This window comes from Vipera ursinii (genome assembly GCF_947247035.1).
Source record: "Vipera ursinii genome assembly, chromosome: 10".
NCBI lineage: Eukaryota > Metazoa > Chordata > Lepidosauria > Squamata > Viperidae > Vipera > Vipera ursinii.
In genome coordinates, this window is record NC_139520.1 from 6,816,462 (window position 1) to 6,842,764 (window position 26,303).

Here is a 26,303-nt window from a genome sequence, read left to right on the forward strand (position 1 = left end):
AAAACTGCTTGCTTTGTAAATATAAAGAAAGATCTGCAAAGCACATACCCCTCGATCAAAACAAACGCATTCTGCTCACTAAGACCTCCAGCAGATCGAAATTCACGACAGGTTTTTGTTGCTAGATCTGATGCCATCTTCACGCTTGTTGCAGAACATTGCTGACTTGTGGGCCATGGTGAAGCAAATGACTGATGTTCTACTGGTTCCTGCAAGTGACGCATTGAAAATACGGACAAGCATGGAGGTGCAGATGGAGTTTGTAAGGCAGGCCTTACAATATCTTGAGCAAAGGTACGAGTCCTTAAATAGAGGTGGGGGGAAACTCCCAGGAAGTTGCCATTTCTCTGCCATGGCATAGAATCAAAGGGCGGGAAGAGACCTTGGAGGTAGTAGTAGTAGTAGTAGTAGTAGTAGTAGTAGTGATGATGATGATGATGATGATGATGATGATGATGATGATGTTGGAAGGGACCTTGGAGGTCATCTAGTCCAACTCCCTTCTCAGGCAGGAAACCCTATTGTTGTTGTTGTTGTTGTTGTTGTTGTTGTTGTTGTTATTATTATTATTATTATTATTATTATTATTATTATTACTGAGACGTGCCACAAGGCTGAGCAGGAGGTAGAAATGCAGGTAGTTCTCGGCTTACAACTGTTCATTTAGCAACCGTTCAAAGTTACAATGTCGCTGAAAAGGCACAAGTAACCAGGAACAGGAGTTGAATGCAAAAGCACTAAAAGTTGCTGTGCAGTTCCAGACTTATAACATGTTTAACCCTGCCTTTGAGCTTAGCTTGCCATCTCCTACACTTACGGCCAGTCCTTACACTTATGACCATTGCAGCATTCCCACAATCAGTGGTCAGAATTTGGGGGGGTTGGCAACCAGCGTGTACTCATGATGGTTGCAGCATCCTGGGGTTGCATGATTCCCATTCGGGACCTTCCCAGCTGTCTTCCAGCAAGCGAAGTCAGTGTGGGGGGGAGTGTCAAATTCGCTTAACGACTGCATGATTCACTTAACAGCTGCAGCGATTCACTTACCAACTGTGGCGGAAAGGTCACAAAATTGGGCACAGCTCACCTAACTGCCGCCTTGCTTAGCAACGGAAATTCTGGCCCCAATCACAGTCAAAGACCACCTGTACTGTGGAAAGGAAAGGAAATAACCCGTGTAGAATAATAATAATAATAATAATAAATAATAATAATAATAATAATAATAATAATAATAATAATAATAATAATAATAATAATAATATAATAATAATAATAATAATAATAATAATAATAATAATAATAATAATAAAATAACTTATTCATTAAACATGAAACTCCGTTAACTGAACACTCAATTTGACTGCCACTAATGGTTGACGTGGGTTGCTGCCAGTATCCTAGGTATCAACCAGGTATCTCCTTAAAATGTAAGAGCCTTGGTGGAGCAGTGGGCTAATGCCTCCTTAAGTAACACCAGCTGCCTGCAATTAGTGCAGGTTCGAGTCCCACCAGGCTCAAGGTTGACTCAGCCTTCCATCCTTCCGAGGTAGGTAAAATGAGGACCCAGATTGTTGGGGGCAATAAGCTGACTTTGTAATAATGCCGCTTGGGGGGGGCGAAAGCCCTAATAAGCAGGCATATACATAGAATGAAGGCTATTGCTAAGCACATTTAATTTGTGCTTAGATTGTAAGCCGCCCTGAATCTTCGGAGAAGGGGGGGTTATAAATTGGATTAAAATAAAAAAAAATGTTCCTAGTAGTGCAGTTTTCTTGTAGTTTTGCTGGAGTGATTGCAGGAAGCTGCAGTTTCTTGATGTATTTTGCAAAGGTTTTGGACATAGTTCCCAGTGCCCTGATGACAGTGGGTATCACTGTTACACATTTCTTCCATAATCGTGCAGTTTCGATGGCCAGGTTGCGGTATTTCGTATTTTTTTCCAGTTCTTTTTCTTTGATTCTGGCATCTCTTGATACAGCTATATCAATCAATTGTACGCTTCGGTTCTCTATGACTGCGATATCTGGCGTGTTGTGTTCCAAATGGCGATCTGTCTGTATTCGGAAGTCCCACAAGATCTTCACCCTCTCATTCTCGACATCTTTTTCCACCACAACATCATGATGATGATGATGATGATGATGATGATGATGATGATGATGATGATGTCTGAGCCCTCTTTGAACATTCTTTGTGTGAAATTGGTAAACGGATGTTTAGCCACCCCGACTGACCAGCCATGGCTGATTCCTTGCAGCTACAAGAACTACACCTTGATGACGGTCTTTGGAAATTTGCACCAAGCCCAGCTGGGTGGAGTACCTGGAACCTATCAGTTAGTCCGCAGTTTCTTGAACATCAAACTCCCAGTGTCTGTTCCGGGGCTGCAGGTAGGAGCATCTGGGACATCACGGTCCTAGCAAACCTTTGTTTACTTTATTCATTTAGCTAGGCAGAAATGGCGGTTGTCAGATGGAGAGTTTATAGTTTTGCAATAGTGGCGAATATCTGTAGATGAGAGTAAAGGTTCGTTCTCCAAGCTTGTGGGTTGGTTTCTGAACGTTTCTGTCAATCTTCCAATGGAGGAACTCTTCAAAGAACTCTTGAGGCATTGTTTACCTTGGAAGTCTTTATTAGAGCAACATAACATCGGCAATACTTGGTTAAAGCCGAAATCTGAATTCGCCTCCCTTGAGCAGAATAATATTAAAGCATAGTTTCCCTCCTTTAGTTAACCATCATAAATCACATTCTCCAATTAGACTGAAAGGTAAGTTTTCCCTCCTTAGCTTAACCCACCAGTTCTTATTGCCTCTTATTACATACAACCTTGAAAGTGCTCTGCTGCTATGTTATTATGTCGAACTAATCCCCCATGCATATTCTTCCTTTCCCCTCCCATCTTCATCTAACTTTAACTTTAAAAGTGATACAGAAGTAGAAATATAAAATAGCTGCTTCTTCATCTTTTGTCAAAGCAAGAACATCCGATGTTAGCAACGTTGACAGTTTCATTACCAAGCTAGGCAACATCTTCAGCTGAGTTGAGGGGATGTCAGTGTCCATGTTCTTCTGTTTATAAAGGCTTCAGGTGTGGGTGACCTGACCTGAGAAACCTCCCCATCACAAGACCCATCAGAAGCCTCTCTCTGACGACTGGTCACTTGACACACCCACACCTGAAGCCCTTATGAAGAGAAGCGCACTGACACAGAGTTTATAGTATGTGCAAACGGTGCATATTGTATTAGCTTTATCAAGATCGATCAAGAAACTTGATAAATATATGTTAAGTTTAAGGATGGAAGAGGAACAAGTTAAAGAAACAGTGATAACATGGGCAAAGAATTTTGGACAGAACATAGAAGTAGAAAACTGGCACAGCCTTTGGGAAAGAAATTCTAAAATAATAAAAGCGGTGGCGTACAGAGAAAATTTATAAAAATGTTTTGCAGATGGCACTTAACACCGGTGAGGTAAGCAAAAATGTTTGAAAACATATTAGCAACTGTTGGAAATGTAGACAAAAAACAGGCAGCTATTACCATTTTTGGTGGACATGTCCCAAAGCCAAAAGCTTCTGGTCAAGAATATACATATGGTTAGTGAAAATTACTAAAAAAAACACATAGATTTTAAGCCAGAATTGTTTTTGTTAGGCATAATTGTAGGAAACTATGAGAAAGAGTGTATATACCTAATTTTACATGTATTAACTGCAGTGAGAATTGTATTCGCTCAACATGGGGAAAATGAAGATTTACCAACAGAGGAAGAGTTAATTTAAAAAAAAATTAGATGGTGCAGAAATGGATAGATTGACATTGAAAATGCTCTTTCATTTTCATTTTCTCTTTAAAGAAGAGTCAGTATATTTTAGAACATGGGATACCTTTTATCAGTGGCTAGAAAAATGAGATAGAGAAAAAGGAATTTAACATGAAGTAGTAAGTTAAATGTCGGAAACCCAGACAATATATTGCTGATAAAATATTAAACATTTGTGATTATAAAATAATAATAAAAAAGAGATTGCCAAAGGCCAAAGTTCTTTTAAAAAGCCCACCACTGAAAATATTAATTACAGTCTTAAGCTTTTTCTCCAAAAGCATCTCTTGCATAGCCTAAGATCGTTCGAAAATGTAAAAGTGGATTGCTTTTAGATCTTGCGTGTGTTTTCAACGCATCACTGTGTTTTGGTTGTTGTCTATATTGTGTGTGCTTTGGATTTTAATCCTTGTTCGCTGCTTAGACTGTTGCAAGATGGGCAGCTCTATAAATTGTTTAATTAAATGAATAAGTATCAGTCAGTCAATTTTATTTATGGGCAAAAGGCCCCCAAAACTTGATCACCACAAGCTGCTTGGGGGGGGGGAATAGCATTTCCTGGTCTGAATGCCATATTTTCAAAACTCCTATGAGAATAAGAAGGACGCGGTGGGTTAGGATGCTGAGCTTGTCGATCAGAAGGTCGGCAGTTTGGCGGGTCAAATCCCAAGTGCCGCGTAACAGAGTGAGCGCCTGTTACTCGTCCCAGCTTCTGCCAACCTAGCAGTTCGAAAGCACATAAAAATGCAAGTAGAAAAATAGGGACCACTCCGGTGGGAAGGTAACAGCGTTCCGTGCGCCTTTGGCGTCTAGTCATGCCGGCCACATGACCACGGGACGTCCTCGGACAAGCGCTGGCTCTTCGGCTTTGAAACGGAGATGAGCACCGGCCCCTAGAGTCGGAAACGACTAGCACGCATGTGCGGGGGAACCTTTACCTTTACCTTTACTATGAGAATAAAGAAAAGCAGCCTGGTATATTTAACCTGACAAGGGGGAAAAATGAGCATTTGATAGGTCCCATATATAATGCATGTTATCCTGAAAAGATACCAGGATTCCCCCCCCCACACACACACACACAGTACATTCCGAGAAAATCCTAGAATAAATGAGCAGAAACTGCCAGGAACCAGATGTTGATTGAGCATTGGAAGAACTTTCCTAAAACTGAGATCCGTTTGACGGTGGGATTCTGTAAATGGCTTGGCAAGGTGGTGGGTTTTTCTTCGCTGGCAGAATGTAAACACCTGCCGGGAAGATTGCTGTATTGAGTAGAAATTTCTGCAATATAACCTTTTTAAGATTCTTCTCGGCTTGCTGGTTTGGTGTTGGAAAAACAGCGTCGAGAAAACATAGTGGATGGCCTCCGGTGGTTCCTTTCATTCACATAAAGGCATGTTCTGTAGCTAAGCTTTCCACAAATGAAAGAAGAGAGGAACAGTGCTCACCAATTCCCCTCTGACCGTAGCATCTTCTGTACCATTTTGAAGAATTCCCCAACTGTCTGGAGCACAAAGACATCAGTGTAAAGGGAAATTTGCTAAAATGGCTCCCTGCATCTTTGGAGGCTCCTGACAGATGAAATTTGCATTCATGAATATGCAAATATAATTTCTAAAAATATGAACACATAGAAAAGCACCTTTTCCAGAAGACAGGCAGGGTTTGAATGTCACTAAGCGTGTGTTGTTTTTTAAGTCTCTGCAAGACTTATTTTTTATACAGAGAAGCCTTCAGGCGATAGTATTTGCCACTTGCAGTTTAGATATCCGGTTTCCCATCATCTAACTTCAAAGTCTTCACTACAATACAGGCAGTCCTCAACTTACAACTATTCATTTAGTGACCATTTGAAATTACGACACTGAAAAAAGGGACTTGTGACACTTACAACCGTTGCAGCATCCCCATGATCCCATGATCAAAATTCGGATGCTTGGCAACTGACTCATATTTACGACGGTTGCAGTGTCCCAGGATCGTGTTAATTCCCTTCTGACAATCAGAGTCAATGGGGAAGCCAGATTCACTTAACAACCGTGTTACTAACTTAACAACTGCCGTCATTCCCTTCCTTTGGCAAGAAAGGTTGTAAAATGGAGCATGCAACTCATTCAACAGCTGTCTCTCTTAGCAGCCTAAACTTTGGTCTCAATTGTAGTCGTAAGTCGAGGACCACCTAGGAGAAGTCAAATGTCTGGACATTTTTCTACTTCTGTTGTTTTAGGACGGGGAAGTGGAAGGTCACCCAGTTTGGGCAATCATTTACTATTGCATGCGATGTGGGGACTTGATGGCGGCCATGCAAGTGGTTAACCTGGCTCAGCACCAGCTGGGAGATTTCAAAACTTGGTTCCAGGAATACATGCACAGCAAAGACAAAAGGTACTTGGGTAATGCCGGAAGAAGCCAGGAAAAAAATATGACTGTCCGGGGGCGACAGCAGGGGGGCAGAAGAAACAATTCCACTGAAAATCATGATTCTGATTGGAACTTTAAATGCTGGGCATTTCTGCTCATCTCCAAAATCAACCTGGAGAAAACTCCCAGAATTCCTCAGCCAGGCACCCTGATTTAAGATGTCAAACATCTTGTGCACAACTTGAAAACCTGAAGCCGTCTTTTCTTCAAGTTGATTTTGGAGATGAGTTTTCCAAGTTTTCAAGTTGTGCGCAAGACTGGCTGAGGAATTCTGGGAGGTGAAGTCCACAACTCATAAAAGGGCCAAGTCTGAAGACCCCTGCCTTAAATCGGTGTTTCTCAATCTTGGCCACTTGAAGAGGTGCTGACTTCAGCTCCCAGAATTCCCTAGCTGGGGAATTCTGGGAATCAAAGTCCACACGTCTTCAAGTGGCCAAGGTTGAGAAACACTGCCTTAAATTAATGATTCTGAAGCAGTTGGGATTCGCAGAAGGTGCAGCCATTTGAAAAATGCACTTTTTTTTTTTTTGCTTCAAGTGGAACATATCTATTTTTAAAATTAATCACTCTTTCCGAGTGTGAAGCCTACATTATGTTAGTGGGAAATAATTTGTATCTGTTGTTTCAAATCCATCTGACAAAAGTCTTTATTTGGATTACTGAAGTTATATTGTTAGGACGCTTTCTGAAATATAAAGTACTGTGAACTCCACGAGAAACAAGAGTTCAGTCAGCAAAAAGTCATCAAGAAAAAAATAGTATTTCTCTTACGGGAAAACTGCTTGGCTCAAAAGATGACTTTTGCAGCACAGGGTAGAAGATTTGAGAAAAAAAACCCTCCAACTTCCCTTTTTAAAATTGTAGGCTTTCTCCTGCCACTGAGAACAAAGTTCGCCTCCATTACAGACGGGCTTTGAGAAACAACACTGATCCTTACAAAAGAGCTGTGTATTGTATCATCGGCCGGTGTGATATTGCTGATAACCACAGCGAAGTTGCGGACAAAACAGAAGATTATCTTTGGCTGAAGGTAATCGGCTTCCCTTCAGAATGATTGTTGTGGCTGCCATCTTTTTTGGATAGTATTCCTTTTTTCCTTCCTCTTCATATAAACCTAAGGGGTTGCACAGGTGCTCAGTGGCTAAAGATGCTGGGCTTGTCGACTGGAAAGCCGGCAACTTAGGTTCAAGTCCCGAGCACCGCACGAGGGGGTGAGCTCCCATCTTCATCCCAGCTTCTGTCAACCTAGCAGTTCAAAAGCATGCAAATGCGAGTAGATAAATAGGTATCACTTCGGTAGGAAGGTAACAGCGCTCTTTGACAGCATTCTGGCCACATGAACACGAAAATGTCTTTGGACAGCCCTGGCTCAACGGTCTTGAAAGGGGGATGAGCACCACCCTCTACAGTTGGCAACGACTAGCGGAGTAAAATCTGCAGGGACTCCCATATAAACTTAAATACAACTGAAGATGGCCCAGCTATTGTTATCTCACAATAAAGACATGGGACTGTACTTAGTCCAGTGCAGCACTATCCAGTAGAAGTCACTCTTCCATTTAAATATTGGATCAGAACTTCCTGTGTCTTCTCTTTCTGTTTGTTATAATTCTGGAAAGTATTTAATATCTTAGACTGGAATCATTCTAGTTACTTTTATCAGTAATTAGGATTTTATTGTTCTAAGTCGTCAGGTTATTGGTTTGATTTTGGTTTAGTATATGACATGATTTACCCCTCCCTCCACTTCTGTGATTTACTACCATTTTAGTGGCTTTGTGTATTGCATAAGCCTTTCCATTTACGAATCCATCAGAAAAACCTGGTTGAACCAACCCTGGTTTACATGTAGGAGAGCATCCATTTAGTTGATCTGCTTCATGGATCTGTGTGGGTTGAGATATTCTGATAACCAAAATATTGCCGGATGTGCCCCATACAGCTCATCAAGAGTATATGTAGCATGCTGGACATTAATGCAGACATTGCATTAGACTCATCTAATTAGCTCAAGGACCATGATATGGAATAGAATTTTAAAGGTTAAGGTATTTTATTTTAGTGGCTTCATCTCTAGAATGAATATTCAAGTGAATATTTACAAGATTTCCTGCTGACTTTAAATTATTCTTGAGGAAAATGTTAATTATCCTATTGATTTCACTGCAAGTTTCTCTCCTTTTTCCATTATTTGGGTATCTGGCTATAAAATACTTTTTACAACAGACTACAGCATCTCAGCGAGCGATAGCCTTACTATTCCTATTTCAAATATTACAAACTGAGATTGGAAAACAATGTTTTGTTCAACCTATCTGACTGAGGCATAATATGAGATTTAGCTGGCTAGTGGCATTTCTTTAAGGCTTCATATTTGGGACCATTGTTGCTATGGATTGCCTCTTTAGTTCTTTTAGGGCATTCTATGCACTTAAGCAGAAAAAAATATATATCAATGCACAGGTATAGAATAGGCAGTACCTGGCTGGACAGTCATGCCTGTGAGAGGGATCTGGGTGTCCTGGTGAATCACAATTAAGTGTGAGCCAGCACTGTGCGGCAGCTGCCAAAAATGCAATCCTGAGCTGCATCAACAGAGGTTATGGCATCAAGGTCACGAGAAGTGATAGTACTGCTCTGCATTGCGCTAGTAAAGACACACTGGGGATGCCGTGTCCATTTCTGGTCACCATGATACCCCCCAAAAAGAACAACAACAAAAAGTTGAGACCTTAGAAAGTTTGCAGAGAAGAGCAACCAAGTTGATAAAGAGGTCCAGAGGCAAAACTGTATGATGGAACTAGGCATATCTATCTTACCAAAGGATTGGGGTCTTCCAAAACTTGAGGCGCTGTCAGAGAGAAAAGGTAGCCAACCTGTTCTCCGAAACACCTGAGGTAGGACAAGAAACAATGGGTGGGAGAGGGTCAGAGAGAGACCCAAACTAGAACTAAAGAAGATTTTCCTCACAGTAAGAACAGTTAATCCCTGGAACAGCTTGCCTCTCGGAGTTGTGAGTGCTCATTGCTGGAGTTTGTTGGTTTTTTTTAAAGATATTGGACAACCATTTGTCCATGATAATATAAGAACTTCTGCCTTGGGCAGGTGGGTTGGAGTAGAAGACCTCCAAGGTCCCTTCCAGGTTTATATTTCTACGATTCTTGGCTTTTGGAAAGTTAAGCTTCTTTATTCAGGTGAGAAGCATGACAGTTCAAATAAGGCGTACGACACGATGTAACCTTTAAAATAATCATGCAAAATTAAAAAAAAGTTAAAGGGATCTTGCCTGAAACGAGCAGCACAGTTAAATCGTGTTCTGTCATGCTGCCATGGGTGTACACGGATCAGGACACAAAAGGGTAGACGTATGTGTGGTTTTCTGCCTGTCACCACAATTGCAAAGGGCAGAAGCCCCCAGATAGCCCCCATTTGTTCAGGGTGTCTCTGGATCTTGAACCTGTGCACAGTCTATTCAACGATTTCCATGCTTCCCAGTTTTCGCCAGACCCGGGTGCCAGCTCCTCCCTCGCTTCCATCCTCGCATAGGTCCATTCCGCTTTTGGAAAACGTATTGCATGCGTCCCCTGGGAAAAGAAATAATTGCACAAGATCTTTTTCCCCCATCTTTTTTCCTAGCTGAATCAAGTGTGCTTTGATGAGAGCGGTTCCAGCGCACCGCAAGACAGGCTGACTTTGTCCCAGTTCCAGAAGCAACTGCTCGAAGATTATGGTAAGTTCAGCTAAGGACAACACCTGGAGATTTCTGAAAATAATAAACTGTTACGCAAAAAAGGTGATCCCAGATCTTGAGTAGATCTGGTTCTGGGACTTTTAAAAAGTGAGCTTGTCCAATAAACGGACACGGCATATCAAAGCAAGCATTCTTGTATGAGCGCCTTGGCTTCAGTAGATAGTAAAGACTCAGAAACTAGCAATTTATGACTTTTCTTAAAAAGCCAGACTGATACCATCATCTTATCTTAGCAGTAATATTGAAGAAATGTTTATGATTCCATCTGCCTTGCCACCTGTTTCTGCAGCTTTCTTGCTAAATCTGTCTATTAGGACGCCCTGTCAGGCTTCTGGAAATGGTGAAAGTTTTAAATCAAATTTTTTTTAAAAAAAAAAAACTTTCTAGTATGCCAGAAAGAATCTTCTCTTGCATTTCTCCAAGGTTATGCTGTGGGGAAATCGATCTGCCTCTTCCATTCAAACGTAAATTGTTGATTTGGGTACTTGGGTGACTGTAAATTTTATCCTGAGCTTTAAAGTTCTTAAATTCTGCAGTTGTTCTTTCAACTCCTGTTAGTTGGCTCAAAAAGCAGAATGCAGATAGTCCTCGTTTTACAACAGTTCTATTTAGTGACCATTTGAAGTTACAACAATAAGGAAAAAAGTGACTTGTGGACCAGTTTTCACACTTAACGACCGTTGCAAGCATCCCCAGGGTCACTTGATCAAAATTCAGCCGCTTGGCAATTGGCTCATACTTATGACGATTGCACTGTCCCGGGTGTCTTAGTGATCCCCTTTTACAACCTTCTGACAAGCAAAGTGCTGGTGATGACCTATAAAGGTGCTGGTGATGACCTATAAAGCCCTAAATGGCGAGGATCCGGGATATCTGAGGGAACACCTGCTCACAGGGAGGGTCTTCTCAGGGTGCCGCCGGTAAGAGATTGCCGGCGGACGACACCCAGGGACAGGGCCTTCTCAGTGGGGGCGCCTGCCCTCTGGAACCAGCTGCCCGTGGAGCTTAGGACTGCCCCCGACCTCCGTTCATTCCGCCGGGACCTGAAGACCTGGCTCTTCGAGCTCTCTGGCCCAGGCTGAGGATTGATCTTAATTTTAACTGGGGTTTTATTTATGCAGGGACAAATATAATTTTTTTAAAATTTGTTTTTAACTTTTGTATCTTGGTTTTTTAAATCACCCTGTAAACCGCCCTGAGTCCTTCGGGAAAGGGCGGTATATAAATGTAATAAAATAAATAAATAAAGTCAACGGGGGAAGCCCGATTCATTTAACAGCCATAAGTTACCAACTTAGCAAATGCAGTGATTCACTTAAACACCGTGGCAAGAAAGGTTGTAAAGTGAGGCAAAACTCACTTCACAGTTGTCTGGCTTCGTGATGAAAATGTTGGGCTCAACTGTGGTCATAGGTCAAGGACTTCCTGTGCCAATAAAATAATTATTTCTGGTTTCTGACCTTTTTTTTTTTTAAACGAGTGACGTCTGCATTTTTGAGGATCAGCTTTAAGACCTTCTTCCCTTTGTGTTTTTTTTCAGGCGAATCGCACTTTGCCATGAACCAGCAACCGTTCCTCTACTTCCAAGTCTTGTTCCTGACGGCCCAATTTGAAGCTGCCATCTCTTTCCTTTTCCGCACCGAACGCTTGCGTTGCCATGCGGTGCACGTGGCCTTGGTTCTCTTTGAACTGAAGCTGTTGCTGAAATCTTCTGGGCAGACTGCACAACTCTGTAAGTTTTGTTGGACTGCGGCCATGGCGCCGGGAAGCCATCTGAACCGTATACGCTGTCCTATGGGGAGAAGCACGAAACAGAGAGTTACTTTTAAAAAATTAGACCAGCGTTTCTCAACGTTGGCCACCGGAAGATGTGTAGACTTCAACTCCCAAAATTCCCCAGCCAGCAAGGGGAATGGGTGGGGAATTCTGGCTGAGGAATCCTGGGAGTTGAAGTCTACTCATCTTCAAGTTGAGAAACCCTGACTTAGACGGGCGAATAACTTTCTTTTAAGTGGGACCACCGGCATTCCCGGGGCTGAAAGAAGAGTTGTTATGACCTGACAACCGTTGCACGAAGGGTGTGGAATGGCCAGTTCATCATCTTATGTTGCACTGGTGAGCAATTGACAGGTGACATACTGCATACCTACCCACAATTCCGCGGGACTGCACTGTGAACATTTGGCCCCGTGTTGAGTTTTCACTACATATTTTTTTTCTTTCAGTTTTTCCTAAATACCACAAAGCTCACCCGGCCTAATTTTGATAAGTTAATAAGATTAGGCCTACCGTACCTCTTGGAGAGATAAAATAATGTCGGACAATTTGGGATGATATAACTTTTCCAATGATATCCCTCTCTTATGAGCATTTTTTTCTGTTTTTGTTCTTTTTTTTTAAAGAAGCATGACCCTGGGTTTTCAAAGTAGCTGTCCGCAGAGTAACTCGAGGGAACAATTCATAAATGACCTACAAAGTCCTAAATGGCATGGGTCCAGATTACTTACGGGAGCACCTGCGGCCGGCATCAACTTCCCTTCGTCCAGTGCGCTCCCACAGAGAAGGCCTCCTCAGGGTGCTGCCGGTCAGAGAGTGTCGGCTGGCGACCCCCAGGGGGAGGGCGTTCTCTGTGGGCGCGCAAGACCTGTGGAACCGTTTACCGGTGGAGCTCCGGATGGCTCCCGACCTTCGCTCCTTCCGCCGTGACCTAAAAACTTATTTTTTTGAACAAGCCGGCCTGGTCTGAGGGGTTTGGGGGTTTTTAACTTTAATTTTAATTAATTTTTATTGTAATTGGGCTTTAATATTTAATTCTATCTTAACTTTTGTATACTGTATTTTTATTGTATTTATTGCCCTGTACACCGCCCTGAGTCCTTTGGGAAAAGGGCGGTATAGAAATTAAATAATTATTATTATTATTATTATTATTATTATTATTATTATTGTTGTTGTTGTTGTTGTTGTTGTTATTTATTGTTATTATTGTTATTATTATTGTTGTTGTTGTTGTTGTTATTATTATTATTATTATTATTATTATTATTATTATTATTATTATTATTATTATTATAAATAGGTATTTTGTTCTTTTTCTTGGGCTTGCTGAAAGCAGCCCTAAGAATGATGATACGGTGGCCTCTTGGTAACCACAGTATATTTGCCTGTCAGCAAAAGTTTTGTTTTCGGTTTCCTTGGCTAATCCCATTAACAGCTGTTGCAGTTATCAAAGTCACCAATTCTGGTGACTGTCACCACATGGTAGCAGACAGCCAGATCAACAGCCGAGAAAAATAAATGAACATCAGGAGAATGAGCTTATTGTCCTGCTCTCACGGGCGGGAGAAGACACAAAGCTCAACTCAAATATCCTAAAAATCCTTCCCTCCCTCCCTCCCTTTAAGGAATTAAGTCCTGTCTGGTATTCGAAGGCCTTTTTTTTAAAGTCTAAAATGTTGAAAGTAACAGAACCCCCATCCCCCATCCTCCCCAGGGTGAGAGCATTCTCGGTGGGCACACCACTCCTTTGGAACCGCTTACTGGCTGAACTACGGATGGCCCCCGACCTTCGCTCCTTCCGGCGTGATCTAAAAACTTATCTATTCGAACAAGCCGGCCTGGCCTGATGGGTTTGGGGTTTTAACATTATTTTAACTAACTTACCACATTGGGCACAATCATTTAACTTTAAATCTTGTATCCTGTATTCTTATTTTTATTGCCCTGTACACTGAGGGCGGTATATAAATCAAATAAACAAATAAATAAATAAATTTTATCAGTAGCCGAAAGTTTGAGATTTCACAGCCAATGCAACTAGATCTTATCGTTAGTCTCCCGATTGTGGTCATTCATTCATTCTTACAATTTGTATAGCTTTCCTTCTCAAACCAGTGACTCCAGGCGGCAAGCAATCGTCCAACTGTTAAAACATGATACAAGAACATAGAACATAGAATCACAGGGCTAGAAGGGACCTTGAGGGTCTTCTAGTCCAATCCCTGCCCAAGGCAGGAAACCTTAGCCATTCTGGTCAAATGGTGGTCCAATCTCTTCTTGAAAACTTCCAGTGATGGAGCACCCACCACTCCGGGAGGCATGCTATATTCCAGTGATGAATTCTTCTCACTGTGAAAATTTCTCCTTACTTCTAGATTGGATCTCTCTTTAGCAAGTTTCCACCCGTTACTTCTTGTCCTGCCTTAGAGAATAAGTCAAGCCCCTCTTCTCTGTGACAACCTCTCAAGTACTGGAAGAGAGTTATGTCCCCTCAAATCCTTCTCGTCATAGGCTAGACCAGAGGACCCCAACCTTTGGGGGCACCAGGGACCGGTTCTGTGGAGGGAGGTTTTTCCGCGGACCGGAGGGTGCGTGGTTTTGTGTGCTGCCTGCATCTCGCAGATGGGGCTTTGCTTGTTTGTGCGGACCGGTTTGCTAGCATGTTGCGGCCCGGTACTGATCCACGGACCAGGGGTTGGGGACCCCTGGGCTAGACATACCTACAGTAGCTCGCTCAACTGTTCATCCTACAGTTTAGCCTCCAGACCCATTATCATCCTTGTTGCTCTTCTCCTCACACTTTCCAGGATCTCAAAATCTTTTTTCTATAATGGTGATCAGAACTGAACGCAGTATTCCAAGTGTGACCAAAAAAAAAACTAAATACAAATAGCAGCCGAGAGATATAATCTGTCAGTGTCAACGTGGTCTTCAAAATTTTGGGACTTCAGGGCCAGGCCCATAGTCAAGTCTTCAAGGCCTTCCAAATGACCAGCAGGGTGGGGGCCATCCTAATCTCAGGAGGGAGGATGTTGCTGAATAGGCAGCCTTCTTTCTCTCTGACCTCATTTTTTTCTTATTTTTTTATACTTAAAATTAATTAAACCATAAGTCTGGGAGATGCCTACAGGAGCTGCCTTTCTTGCTAACATTATCAAATCTTTTTTCTGGTTTAGAAACTCTTATTCCCCTCTTTCTGAGTGCCAGGATTAGGTGAAACATGGAGAAGATACAGTACAGGACAACCACCCAGCTAACATTTAAACAAGAAACAACGTGACGTTTATTAGCCAACTTAAAATGGCTTCCAAAGAGCTTCCCTTAGTTCTGCAGTCAGTCACTGCTTGCCTAGGATCCTCAGATGTCTTAGAACTGGTTTTCCCCCCCAAACTATAACTCCTAAATCGCTCTTTCTTCATCCTTCTGGAATTTAAACTGGAAAGAAGCGATTCATGTTACCGTGGTTTGATTGGCAGTTCAGCTAGACGGACATCTAGAGAGAGAAAGATCTCAGTTTTGTAGAACATGGTGATAGAAATCCACACAACATCAAGATTTCTTATCTTACTGTCTTGCCAGTAGCTTTTCTCATTGGAAGTTGTCACATTAAGGTCTTTGGGAAGGTTTTCAAGTAGCTTATGATGGTGATATCAGCCTTTGGATTCTGAATCTCTGGGAACTGGAAGAGGATTGCTTTTAAATGTGGATTTTATCCTTCTGGACACCCATGGTTCTTTTTTGGACACAATGGTGTTGTTGCATAATATTTGCCTCATTCCATTGCAGTGAGCCATGAGGCTGGTGACCCTCCAGCCACCCGGCGCCTGAATTTTGTCCGACTCCTGATGCTATATACCCGCAAGTTTGAGTCCACAGACCCTCGTGAAGCTTTGCAGTACTTCTATTTTCTCAGGTTAGTTCCTTGCCCTACTTAAGCCAAATGACAAAGCAGGATCTGCACCGCAGACGGGGACTGCAGCCAAGAAATTAAAAGACACTCCTGGGGAGGAAAGCCATGGCAAATCTAGACAGCACACTAAAAAGCAGAGACATCACCCTGCCAACAAAAGTGCGTTTAGTCAAGGCTATGGTCTTCCCAGTTGCAATGTATGGCTGTAAATATAAATATATAAATTTTTATAGGAATAGGGTTAGGGTTGGGGTTAGAGTTACGATTTTTAAAAATAGTATTCTTAACATTTAGCAAACAGCACGTTGTCTGGGTTCATATATTTAAAAACAATGAATAATAGTTAATTATCATAAATGATATGTTAATTAATCAGTAGTTGTCTTATTAATATATATTCAATGTTACATATAGCATTCCTTTCTCTCTAACTTCTTTTTCTAGCTGTTGGTAAAAAATTATCCCATGTTCTAAAATATGCTGAGTCTTCTTTCTCTTTTATCTTTAATGTCAATCTGTCTATTTCTGCTCAATCTTAAGATTTTCTTAATTAATTCTTCCTCCGTTGGTAGATTTTCATTTTTACAGTATTGGGCAAATACAATTCTTGCTGCAGTTAATACATGTAAAATTAAGTATATGCGGTCTTTCTCATAATTTGCTCGTATTATTCCCAACAAAAATAGTTCTGGCTTAGAATCTGTATGTTTTTTAGTCATTTTCTCTAATCATAAATGTATTTTTGACCGCTTTTGTGATCCTTGTTTTAGGAATGAGAAAGACAGCCAGGGCGAAAACATGTTCCTGCGTTGTGTGAGCGAGCTGGTGATTGAAAGCCGAGAGGTAAGCAAGGATCATCTCGTTCCTTTCCTCCCTTTAGCTTGGAATTCCTGCTTTTCAAAAGAGTGTCTTTTATTCTGCAGTGGAGAATCTCTTAGTGGGTGCAGAAATCCCCGATTTGTTTATGTTTTACAACAACAGTCTTTATTACGGTCACGATCATAGAACCTCAAGCAGAAGCAATAAAAACAACAATACTAGTAAAAAAAAACAAAAATAAAAGGCAGACAGAATAAAATATTGCGGCTGGTGATGGATTTTGAGTGGGCAGTTGAAGTTTGCCTAATTTTACAAGCAACGTAGCAAAATTTGGCCGCATTCAAAGAAGCTACGATAGCCGTAGTTCTACATAAAAAATCAGTATGTCCCGGATATTTTATTAGGTAAAGGTGTTATAAATTGACTCTGTTGAGTTTTTATATTTTATTTTCACACCACCTGGAGTTGCTCTGTGAGTGAGGTTGGCGGTTTTCAACTTTGATTCTATATTATAAATAAATATAGAATATTCCTTACTAGAGGAGTCTTCTCAGGGAGATCCATCCTGGCACCTCATCTTCTCTGAAAGACAAATTCTTCTTGTCGTTGCTGCTATTAATTCTAGCCTTAAGAGCCTATCAATGCAACTGTCATGGTTCCGATAGATAGAGCCAAATAAATCAGAACTCTGAGCCTTGAAGCTTCCTCAAAGAACATGTGTTTTTTTTATATACAAAATATTGGCATGGTCAAAAGTGAAATCAAGTCTGAAATTCCCTCCAAAGAGTTACACTATTACAAAGTGTATCTATGCAATCATCTACGTTCCCCAATAGAATAGTTTGATGGGTTTCTAACCAAACGCCCAACCCCCTAACATAACCAATAGAATGACCTTGGTTCCCACAGGACACAGAATTGTTTAGTCTAGCAAAGATACTCTGCGCCCCCTCCCATTCGTGTGGCCACCTAGAATGAGCAAGATGGCTTCACCCAGCTTCGTAGAATTGACAGCAACGCGTTGATGATCCATTGATGTGTTTCAGAGTTTCCCCATATACAGGTAGTCCTCGATTTACGATCAGAATCAAGCCCCAAATTTCCATTGTTAAGCAGGGCAGTTCAGTGAGTTTTGCTTGCCCCACTTCACCACCTTCTTAAGCCAGTCGCTGCGTTTTGTTAAGTGAATCGTGCAGTCATTATATGAATTTGGCTTCTTTCATTGACTTTGCTTGTCGGGACCCCGGGACAGTGCAACCGTCAATAAATGCATGCCAGGTGCCCAAATTTTGATTACGTGACCATGGGGATGCTGCAGTGGCCGTAAGCATGAAAAACAATCATAAGGCACTTTTTTCAGTGCCGTTGTGACTCCAAATGGTCACTACACGACGGTTGTCAGTCAAAGACTACCTGTGTATCAATATGGAGAATATTTCCCTGAAGGTACAATATCTTGTAGGAACGCGGTGGCTCAGTGGGTTAGGACGCTGAGCTTGTCGATCAGAAGGTCGGCAGTTTGGCAGATCGAATCCTGAGTGCCGCGTAACAGAGTGAGTGCCTGTTACTCGTCCCAGCTTCTGCCAACCTAACAGTTCGAAAGCAATTAGAAAAATAGGGACCACTCCGGTGGGAAGGTAACAGCGCTCCGTGCGCCTTTGGTGTCTAGTCATGCCGGCCACATGACCACGGAGACGTCCTCGGACAAGCGCTGGCTCTTCGGCTTTGAAACGGAGATGAGCACCGGCCCCTAGAGTTGGAGACAACTTGCACGCATGTGCAGGGGAACCTTTACCTTTACAATATCTTTTTTTTCCTTGGTGCAATAGATACAAGGTCCTGTTTTGTTGTAACCAGAAAGCTGCATTTGATGTATTTTTCCCCCCATCCTCTATTTAGAACGCATGTTGAGAGATGGGTCATACTAGGTCAGGGGTCTTCAAACTTGGCCCTTTTATGACTTGTGGACTTCAACTCCCAGAATTCCTCAGCCAGGCACGCGTTCCTGGTTGAGGAATTCTGGGAGTTGAAGTCCACAAGTCATAAAAGGGCCAAGTTTGAAGACCCCTGTACTAGGTGGAGTGTGGCCGCTTCAGTGACCCTGTGGTCACTCGTAAGGGCAAACGACAACGGGCGCTACAGCAGCCATAATTTGGGAACCATTTCATATGTCACTTTTGGGGTGGATCTGTCGTAACTTCAAACAGTTGCTCAGCAATTGGTCAGCAGGTTGAGGACTACCTGTATCCATTAAAATCTTGGATCATTCATCATGGGAGTACCAGTATATCTTTCCTAACTCTTGTCGTTGTTTTCTCTTGCACGGATAGTTTGACATGATTCTTGGAAAGCTGGAGAACGACGGCAGTCGGAAGGTAACCTTGCCTGTATAGCTCTCTCTTCTCTTCTTGTTTTGAATAGCCAAAATGAAACTGAACGTCGAGTATAAGGCCAAAATATTTTTGAATTGTATGTCACAAATGAAAGGACCTGCGGTGGGCTTCCTGCTGTTAATTTAAAAGCCGGGTTCTTTTTTTAAAGAAAAGAAAGAAAAGCTCGTAAACCTCATAATCTACCGAACTATTTAAGAGTTAGAAATGTTCTTTGTCTATTATCTGTCTTCCTGATTCCACGCTGCTTCATTGGAAAGAAATTTAATTTAATTTAATTTAATTTATTAACATTTCTATACGCCCTTCTCCCGAAGGACTCAGGGCGGTGTACAGGGCAAGAATAAAACACAGAGTTACAAAAATTAAAAGGTAATTAAATACATGCCCATAAAAACAGTTGGTACATTCATAAAAAACCCTAATAAAATAATAATAAAAAACCCCACCAATCCCCCCTCAGGCCAGGCCGGCTTGTTCGAACAGGTATGTTTTCAGATCGCGGCGAAAGGAGCGAAGATCGGGCGCCATCCGGAGCTCAACCGGTAACTGGTTCCATAGCTCCGGGGCGCCCACAGAGAAAGACCTCCCCCTGGGGGCCACCAATCTACATTCTCTGACCGGTGGCACCCTGAGGAGGCCCTCTCTGTGGGAACGCACAGGGCAGAGGGAAGTTGACGCCGGCAGCAGGTGTTCCCTAAGGTACTCTGGACCCCTGCCATGTAGGGCTTTAAATACCATAACTAGTACCTTGAATCTCACCCGGAAGACAACTGGCAACCAATGCAGCTCACGGAGCAGAGGTGTGACATGGGAGTATCGGGAAACTCCCAACACAACTCTCGCGGCTGCATTCTGTGCCAGTTGGAGCTTCCGGGTGGTCCTCAAAATCTTGTGCTTCTAAAATCTTCCCAGCATGTTGCCCTTCTTTCCTCCCCACACCCACCCCCCCACCCCCTTTGCATTTTTACTTGGAGTGTCCTGCTCCCACTTTGCCACTGCAGTTGTTCAAGTCACCCACCTAATTCCATATTTGGAGCAAAAACGATCCCGTTTCGTTCCACGTATGAATCAACGCAACCTCTAAACCTCTGGGCTTCAGTTTGGGCATCGGCGATACGTGAACACGGCACAGTTCTGCCCTTCCCTCTTTAATCAGTTGCAAATCAGTCCTACCATCCTGTTCCTGTGCACTTCGGAGCTCTTCTTCTGAACCAGATGCAAAGCCTTGCACAGCTGCACATTTTGCATGCTGACAAGCCTTTTAAATTGCTGGTTAAAGAGGATGCAGCTCTTGCAGTGACAGTTCTGGGTCATCTGGGAAAGGCAGAAAGAGAGGATCTGGAAGGGTCAGGACGTAATGGTATGCGGGAATGGCCTTGGGGTCAGGGGTGGGGTAAAGATGTGGCCTAGGGGGTAATCAAAGCAGGGGGCAGGAGAGCCTGCAGATGGGCAGAGAAAAGAAATTCCTAGTTTCTCAAGCTGTCAAAGAGGCAGTGGGTGGTTTGCACTTTCAGACTTGCAAGATTCTGCTGATGTAACTTTACAGTAAAGGAGAATCAGCTGTTCGTGTTTCTGGTCTAGTCTACCTGACAGAGGGAGATGAAATTAGCTGTGTCTTTTCTGGGTTTGACAGACATTCAGGTTAGGATTCAGTAGGCTTTGAGCTGAATCCCATACAGGTAGTCCTCAAATTACAACTACAGTTGAGCGAGACATTTGTTAAGTGAGTTCCCTCCCCCTTTTACAACCTTTCTTGTCACACTGAATCACTGCAGTTGTTAAGCCAGCAACACGGTGGTTAAGTGCTTGTGGCTTCCCCCTTGACTTCGCTTGTCGGAAGGCTACAAAACGTGATCACACGACACCGGGACACTACAGCTATCATAAATACGAGTCAGTTGCTAAGCATCTGGCTTTTGATCATGTGACCCTAGGTGTGTGTGTGTGTGTGTGTGTGTGTGTGTGTGTGTGTGTGTGTGTGTGTGTGTGCTGCAGGGGTTATATGTGTGAAAGACTTTGATACATCGCTTTTTTTTCTGTGCTGTTGTAACTTTGAATGGTCACTAAACAAGTGGTTGTAAGTTGAGCACTACCTGTAATTAATCTGAAGGGAAACCCATAAGCTTTCTTATTTAAGTTACGGGTGCTTGTGGGGTCCTGCTAGAATTTCCCCTAGTACAGGGGTCTTCAAACCTGGCCCTTTTATGACTTGTGGACTTCAACTCCCAGAATTCCTCTGCCTGGCTGAGGAATTCTGGGAGTTGAAGTCCACAAGTCATAAAAGGGCCAGGTTTGAAGACCCCTGCCCTAGTAGAACTCCTTTGGATAGGAAATGGTGTTCTATGCAGATGAGATGGCCAAGGAAGTGGACTTTTTGAACCCAAGCCCGTTGTTCAAAAAGAAAAAGAAAAAAAAATCAGGAGTTTGAATGAGAAAATAATGGGGGAGCACTAGACTGCTGCAGTGATGCTCTCCCCAAACCCTGAAATCTGGCTGAGACCTCGTGCTTCTTTTTGGAACTTGGTGGAAGTGGTCCATGAAGACATCCAGCTGGTGGCAGTGTAGCCACTTATGTGTGTCACACACACACACACACACACACACACACACACACACACAACTTTTTTTTTCTTCCTGCCAGTTCTGATGATATTCTTTTGTAGTCTCTGAGGAAAACTATTTCTGAGACATCTTCATGGCTGAAGCCTTGCACTTAAGACCAAGTGTACGTGTGAATGTCCTTCAGTGTGTAATCATCTGTTTTTCCCCACCCTACCCCTTTTCATTCAGACATTGTCCAGGTTGATTTTTTTTTTCTCATCTCAGGCAGCTCTGGAAGATTTCAGAGCGATGGAGAAATATGGCAAAGAATCAATGCTGATGAAAGCCTCTCTGTCATCTCCACTGAGGCTAATTTAACAGATGTTCTCACATACATTGCTGGAAACCAGGAGTCTCTTTTGTGAGACAAAAGCGTTGAGATGTTTTGGCATGTTTTGGCTCACCATGAATATCACTAGCTTGGAATATCTTTTTTTTTTTTGGAAAGCTATTTAAGCAAAGCCAGCATCCAAATGAATCAGTGAAAAGCTCAAGAGTTTTATCAACTCTGCAGCAGCAAGAAGAAACAGACATTTTAAAATATATAATGGGCTTTTTTTTATTTTTGCAATACGGAGATGCATTATTCAACTTTACACCTTTCATAATGGGAAATGCGTTCATACATCAGCTGAGATTAGGCTTCCTACCTGAAACCTTTCATCAGAAAATCATTTCATTTCAATGTTATCTATTATTTGTGGGACCCGGAGACTGTTAATCAGAGAGTCACGCTTTGATTTTACCCTTGCTCCGTAATTTTGATTGGATAGCTCACAGTCATTGACTTACCATATCGGCATATCTTAATTGCAGTCATATCTAGCTGTGTGTACAACCGATAAATAAGAGATGAAGGAATTCCAACAAAAATTAGGTGCAGCTGAATCACCACCGTCCTAGAGATTTTTTTCTAATTGACAAACTGGTTTAGGAATTGGTCACTGTTGTGATGGAATGTGTCTATGGGGTGGGCGGTGTGAGGGACTACAGCAGTAGCCCCAAAACTTTGGGGCTCCAGGGACTGTTTCCATGGCCCTGGGGCGTGTGTGTGTGTGTGTGTGTTGTGTGCTGCCTGGATCCTATGAGTCCTCATGGAGCAGTCCCAGGCCTCAGTCTGTGGGTTGGGGACCCCTGGACTACAGTGACGTTGTACTTTCCCAGGAAAGAGGAAGCACATTCCGGGGGGGGGGGCAGACAAGAGGCAGCAAAGCCCAGAACTGGATCAAGAGACAGAGGAAGAGAGTATGGAAAGTCACACCCTGGAATCTCCCAAGGTTTATCGGTTAAGGTGAGAGTAGTAAAGGTTTAGTCTGGCAAGAGTCTGTCTACACCAGGGGTAGGCAACCTCGGCTCTTTTATGACTCATGGACTTCAACTCCCAGAATTCCTGAGCCAGCCACGCTAAGGGGAAAGGAAGAGGTTTCCAAGCTGAGCCATGCTGGCTCAGGAATTCTGGGAGTTGAAGTCCACAAGTCATGAAGGGGCCATAGTTCCCCCATGCTGGCTCAGGAATTCTGGGAGTTGAAGTCCATGAGTCATAAAAGAGCCGAGGTTGCCTACCCCTGGTCTACACGGTGTGAGTTAATAAAGAACCGGCTGGATTGTTCTATCTCTGAGGACCCAGATTGTTGGGGGCAATTAAGCTGACTTTGTAATAATGCCGCTTGGGGTGTGTGTGAAAGCCCTAATAAGCAGGCATATACATAGAATGAAGGCTATTGCTAAGCACATTGGTTTGTGCTTAAATTGTAAGCCGCCCTGAGTCTTCGGAGAAGGGCGGGATATAAATGGGATTAAAAAAAAATGAGGACCCAGATTGTTGGGGGCAATTAAGCTGACTTTGTAATAATGCCGCTTGGGGTGTGTGTGAAAGCCCTAATAAGCAGGCATATACATAGAATGAAGGCTACTGCTAAGCTTGTAAGCCGCCCTGAGTCTTCGGAGAAGGGCGGGGTATAAATAGAATTAAAATAAATAAATAAATAAATAAATATCTCACTGTTGGGCTGGGGAACGATGCTATTCGGTTTTCCTCACCTTTTTATTTTAATCTCACTTTTTTAAAAAAAATTTGTCGTCTTTCACTAGCCTGGAGTTATTGACAAGTTTACCCGAGACACCAAACCGATTATTAATAAAGTGGCCTCAGTGGCCGAAAGCAAAGGATTGTTTGAAGAAGCTGCCAAACTTTACGACCTTGCCAAGGTAAGTGGAGCATGAAAGGTGTGTTGGATATTGCCTTGCGTGGTTTGTAAACTTTCAGGACTTTTAAGGTCTGCCATGCCTCCTTTCTCTGTTCTGTGCTTTCCTCAGAACCCCGACAAAGTCCTTGAGCTGATGAACAAGTTGCTCAGCCCTGTGGTGTCTCAGGTCAGCGCTCCCCAGTCGAACAAGGAAAGGCTGAAGAACATGGCACATGCCATTGCGGAGAGGTGAGAGACTGGCCTGGGGCAGGGGGGCTTGGGAATTCCTGCCCAGGCCAGAATAACCAGGTTCCTTTGACCTTCTCCATCGAAGCCTGGGGAGAAGCCTGGGATTATGCATTCAGAGGCCGCGTACTGAGCTAGAATAGCATGTCTGCTGCTACTGCTGCTTTTTAGGTTTAGGTTTTAGGTTTTATTAAATTTTTATACCGCCCTTCTCCCGAAGGACTCAGGGCGGTGAACAGGGCATATCATAAAACTACAAAAATACAAAAGTTAAAAAAGAATTAAATTATTGCCCAAAATAAAAACAATAGAAAATATATATAAATATTAAAACCCTAGGTAATTCCCCATCAGGCCAGGCCAGCTTGTTCAAATAAATGGGTCTTTAACCCGTGCCGGAAGGAGCGGAGATCCGGTGCCATCCGGAGCTCAACCGGCAGTTGATTCCACAGAGCCGGGGCGCCCACAGAGAAGGCCCTCCCCCTGGGGGCCACCAGCCGACATTCTCTGACTGGAGGCACCCTGAGGAGGCCCTCTCTGTGGGAACGCACAGGGCGGATCTCCTTTTGCCTGTGGACCTATAGAGAATCTCTAGAAAGCAATAGCACTCAGACTTATATACCGCTCCACAGTGGTGCTTTACAGCCCTCTCTAAGCGGTTTACAGAGTCAGCCTTTTGCCCCCCCCTCTCCCCCCCAACAATCTGGGTCGTCATCTGACCGATCTTGGAAGGATGGAAGGCTGAGTCCATGTTGAGCCGGTCAGGATTGAACTCATGGCAGTGGGTAGAGTCAGCCTGCAATACTGCATTCTAACCACTGCACCACCAAGGAAGGAAGGAAGGAAGGAAGGAAGGAAGGAAGGAAGGAAGGAAGGAAGGAAGGAAGGAAGGAAGGAAGGAAGGAAGAAAGAGCAACAACACAGACTTATATACCGCTTCACAGTGCTTTACAGCCCTCTCTAACCGGTTTACATAGCCTTTTGCCCCCCAGCAATCTGGGTCCCTGTTTTACCACCACCAAGGAAGGAAGGAAGGAAGGAAGGAAGGAAGGAAGGAAGGAGAGAGGGAGGAAGGAAGGAAGGAGGGAGGGAGGAAAGAAGGAAGGAAGGAAGGAAGGAAGGAAGGAAGAGCAACAACACTTAGACTTATATACCGCTTCACAGTGCTTTACAGCCCTCTCTAACCGGTTTACATAGCCTTTTGCCCCCCAACAATCTGGGTCCTTGTTTTACCGACCTCAGAAGGAGGGAAGGCTGAGTCAACCTCGGTCGTGTCAGGATCGAACTGCCAAACCGCTGGCAGCCAGGAATCAGCAGAAGTAGCCTACAGCATGCATTCTGCACAGTGCAGTAATGCATTCTACCCAGGTTGTGAGTTTTCCCTGTCCTTGCTGCCCTCAAGTTGTCATCTGGTGGGTCAGTCCTTCCATGGGAACAAAGGCAGGACATACAAACAATTGATATTTGGGGAAGAGATGTAATCGGCATAGAGGCAGTCCTCGACTTGCAACAATTTGTTTAGTGACCATTGGGCAATCACAACCTCACTGCACCCAAGTGACTTGTGACTGTTTTTCACAGAAACGTCGCAGCCTCCCCCAGGGTCATGTGGTCAAAGTTTGGGCGCTTGGCAACTGGCATGTATTCCCCACAGTTGCAGCCCCCCCCCGGGGGTCACGTGATCATCTTCTGTGACCTTCCCAGATGGCTTCCCACAAGCGAAGTCCAGATTAGTTTAGTGACCATCTGATTCGTTTAATTGTTATGGTTATTCACTTGCCTGCGGCAAAGAATGATAAAATCAGGCGCAATTGACTTAGCAATCACCTTGCTTAGTGACAGAAACTCTTGTGCCGACTGTGGTCGTACGTTGAGGACTATTTCTGCCTGAAACCTTGCCTCTTTTCTTAACTGCTGAATTGCCTGAGAATGCGAGAGGCAGTTTGGTCTAGTGGTTCAGGCACCAGTCTAGAAAGTGGGAGACCCTGAGTTCTAATCCCACCTTAGCCATGAAAGCCAGCTGGGTGACTTCCGGCCGGGCCCTCTTTCTCAGCCCAACCCACCTCACAGGGTTGTTGCTGCTGTTGTGGGGAAAATGGAAAGAGGAAGATGTGTTGAATATGTTCTCCACCTTGGCTTGTGGGTAGAAATAATAAAAGGCGGGATACAAATAAATAAATAGCAAGTCGTGAAGCCTTCCCAAAGCTTTAATTGGCTCTTTCAATTTGTTGCAGATATAAAGCTCAAGGAATAAGTTCCAAGAAGGCAGTGGACTCAACCTTCTATCTTCTGTTAGACCTGATCACGTTTTTTGATGAGTATCACGCTGGCCATATTGATAGGGCCTTTGACGTAAGCCTCCC

General features: G+C 43.3%; 1 protein-coding gene across 1 annotated transcript in view; it reads left to right on the plus strand.

The window, feature by feature from the left end:
• Positions 1–26,303, plus strand: part of NUP93 (nucleoporin 93) — a 115,177-nt gene that overhangs the window by 81,910 nt on the left and 6,964 nt on the right. Inside the window, exons 5-16 of the mRNA XM_083370250.1 lie at positions 155–294; positions 2,261–2,393; positions 6,062–6,219; positions 7,120–7,285; positions 9,892–9,985; positions 11,547–11,738; positions 15,572–15,698; positions 16,466–16,538; positions 18,845–18,889; positions 23,600–23,716; positions 23,825–23,943; positions 26,175–26,292. Of these exons, the coding sequence (XP_083226376.1) occupies positions 155–294; positions 2,261–2,393; positions 6,062–6,219; positions 7,120–7,285; positions 9,892–9,985; positions 11,547–11,738; positions 15,572–15,698; positions 16,466–16,538; positions 18,845–18,889; positions 23,600–23,716; positions 23,825–23,943; positions 26,175–26,292 (1,482 nt within the window). The remainder of the gene's footprint in view (positions 1–154; positions 295–2,260; positions 2,394–6,061; positions 6,220–7,119; positions 7,286–9,891; positions 9,986–11,546; positions 11,739–15,571; positions 15,699–16,465; positions 16,539–18,844; positions 18,890–23,599; positions 23,717–23,824; positions 23,944–26,174; positions 26,293–26,303) is intronic.